At 44.7% G+C, this 2,835-nt stretch overlaps 1 protein-coding gene across 1 annotated transcript; it reads right to left on the bottom strand.

The window, feature by feature from the left end:
* Positions 1-870, bottom strand: LOC105522974 (WASP homolog-associated protein with actin, membranes and microtubules-like). The gene is made up of 2 exons (XM_011957662.1): positions 466-870; positions 1-387 (listed from the first exon to the last, which is right to left on the bottom strand). Exons 1-2 carry the CDS (start codon positions 851-853, stop codon positions 131-133), a joined length of 645 nt encoding a protein of 214 aa, XP_011813052.1. The 5' UTR covers positions 854-870; the 3' UTR covers positions 1-130.
* Between the last annotated feature and the right edge of the window lie 1,965 nt (positions 871-2,835).

Below are 2,835 nucleotides of genomic sequence, written 5' to 3' on the forward strand. Positions count from 1 at the left end.
CATCCCACACAAGGCCCCGCTGGTCTTCCGGGGTGTTATGTGTCCTGTCCACCAGCACCCTGTTAGTGTGCTTTTCAATAGGTCTTAGCCTCACCCACTTTATTCAAGCCTACCGTGGCGGGTGCCTTTGTCAAACTTGAGCCTGATGGTCCCACTGGCCGGGGTCCTGCTCATCACTATTCTCCTCAGAGTCAGCAGACACTCTCTTGATTCTCTGGCACGCATCCTTGATGCTCCCCTCAAGGTCACTGGTGTGTCTGTTGATGGTTGGTTTGCTACTGGGGTTTGGGCCAATATCAGGGTAAACTTTCTTCAGTTTGACCCCTTGCCTTATGGCAGCCAGAATGTGCTCATGGACAGAGGCGTGGGGAGGGCACACCCCCAGCACTTCCACCTTCCAGAAAGGAGCTCTGCCATGCCTTAAGGAGGCCAACCCTTCGTCCATAGATCCTGGACATGGAAAACTTTCCAAGGAGTCACGTGGTCTCTCAGCAGGTGCTTGGCACACTAGAGGAAGTGGCTGGTCATCTTTCACTGGAGCCCGGAAGCCTAAGTTCTGATGAGCTGCAGCTTGAGAGGATGAGGACAGAGCAGGGAGAGGAAGGGGTGGCGGTGGTGGGGGTGATGGGGGTGGGGGTGGTGGTGGTGGAGGAGGTGGTGGCAGTGACAATTCCTCACTGGATTTGGAATGTGTTTGATCACCAACTGGAACGAAAACCTGGACAAGGACCTTTCCATGACAGTCTTGACACTTGGGGCTTTTCACGTTACCAGCTTCCGACAAGGGAACACCTCTAGTTTTCCTAGAGGACGGGTGAATTACTGACACTGCCTGGGAAGCTGGCAAGCACATCTGCTGGGAAAGGTCACCTGGCAGGTTTGGAGCCACAGGTTCTGAGCCAGAGGTGTTTCAGACAGATTGAGCTAGGCATTTCTGAAAATGAAAACCCATGGTGAGGAATCTGCCATAAGTGCAAACCATCAAAATGCTGAAACTTTCTAGACATCTATAAACACATGCATTTCTATGCATGGATGGTCTAATTCACAAAGCGGCTCCTTCTTGTTTGTACAGCCATCCTTGCTACCGAATCCATTTTTCATGGGTTAAAAGATAAGCATTTATATCCTTTGATCAAGCATTACCTTCTCGGTAGTAAAATGAAGATATGAAAGCATACGTATAGAGGAAAATGGTCATCAATTTTTAGTATGGAAAATTAGAAATGCTAAAATACAAATAATAGGATACTAGTTGAAAAAATTATGACAAATCTATTCAAAATATTAAGTAGCCATAAAAAGTGATAACTAGTACAATGCCTGAAACATCTGAAAAAATCAGATGATACAGTGTTCAATGAAAACCAGATATAAAATAATATGTATTACGATTAAAAATGAGAAAACCTCTATGAAAAATGCCAGCACAGTGGACATCCAAGTGGCAGCTGTAACAGAGCCTGTGGATATTTCTTTTCTCTAACTTTTAGGCTTAGAGTTAATTTCATAAAAAACGTAAATTGAAAAAGTTCTGGTCTTTCAGGTATTCATTTGATAAAGAAAAACCTAGTCCTACAAAGAGCTAATCTTGAGAGGAGGGCCCTAAAGAAGGCACTGATTAGCCAATAAAACATAAAATGTAGTACTATGAACTCATTAAAATGAACTAGCTCTGTACATATTAACATGAATATATCTCAAAAACCTAAGTTAAAGAAGTGGGCAAAAGATGCATTTGATATGATCCCATTAATGCAAACCTAAACACACACACACAACCATGCAATCCACGATAAACTCAAGGAATATTTCCATTTCCCTCACATTCTGCTCCTTTCAGGACAAATAGCAATGTCATGGCAACAAGTCCCCAAACCTCCCTGATGTAGACACAGCCATGCAGCTGCCTCCCTGCAGCCTTCTGTCAGAGAGCATGTCAGCAGAACTAGAATCCCAGAAACTGGGCCAGAGGGCTAAACTCCAGTGGTCATCCAACTTATCTCCATCCAACTGATCTCCATCCAACTGATCAGGTCATCCCTGATGTTGGGGCTCCCTGAACCACCCAAGGATGCCTTCTGTGGCATCCCAGCTGCAGCCTGTCACTGTTACTCTGGACTGTTGAGTTCTGCCTTTGTTTTTTTGTAGAGACGGGGTCTTGATTTGTTACCCAGGCTGGTCTCAACCTGCTGGGTTCAAGCAATCCACCTCCCTCAGCTTCCCAAAGTGCTGGGATTACAGGCGTGAGCCACGGTGCCTGGCCGAGTTCTGCCTTATACTTCACAGACAGTCCGTCCACTCAGGATAAATTGAAGCCTTTACCTCATGCAGCCCTTCAGATATTCGGAAAACTTCCTTGATCTCAACAGATATCATGTATCAAATGATTTTATTTCTAGTTTTCTCCCTCTCCTACTTCTTCCCTTCCATGTGCTCAAATTGGCTATGTCCCCTTCAAGGGTGGCACTTCTTGGTAAACACAGAACTCCCTTATTCTACACGGGATGCCGCTGTCCATGCATCCCAAAGCCCATGAGCTTTCGTCACAGGGTTGACTCATTAAGCTGAAGGAAACTGAATTCTTAAATTATTTTACCCAAAATTTAAGCCCCACAGACTTTCCTATCACCCCATGCAAGTGCATACCTCCATATGGGCTTTTCTTGGACTAGAACACCAATAATTTATCCCAATTTTGGGTGAACTTATTAGTGTTTAACTAATTTTTCCAGTTTCATTGGGAGCTTAGGATGCCTGATTCTGTCATCTTAAATCTGCCTACTCCTCCCATTTTCATATCACCCACACATGAAAAAGTAATCTTCTGTATTG

The sequence above is a fragment of the Colobus angolensis genome, unplaced genomic scaffold (assembly GCF_000951035.1).
Source record: "Colobus angolensis palliatus isolate OR3802 unplaced genomic scaffold, Cang.pa_1.0 Scaffold112, whole genome shotgun sequence".
Lineage (NCBI taxonomy): Eukaryota > Metazoa > Chordata > Mammalia > Primates > Cercopithecidae > Colobus > Colobus angolensis.

Excerpts from the sequence above, each read along its gene's own strand:
- LOC105522974 (XM_011957662.1), bottom strand. The coding sequence starts at position 853 with ATGTGCTTGCCAGCTTCCCAGGCAGTGTCAGTAATTCACCCGTCCTCT. Across the intron at positions 388-465 it reads ACCACGTGACTCCTTGGAAA|TGCTGGGGGTGTGCCCTCCC; the intron begins GTTTTCCATGTC and ends GGAAGGTGGAAG.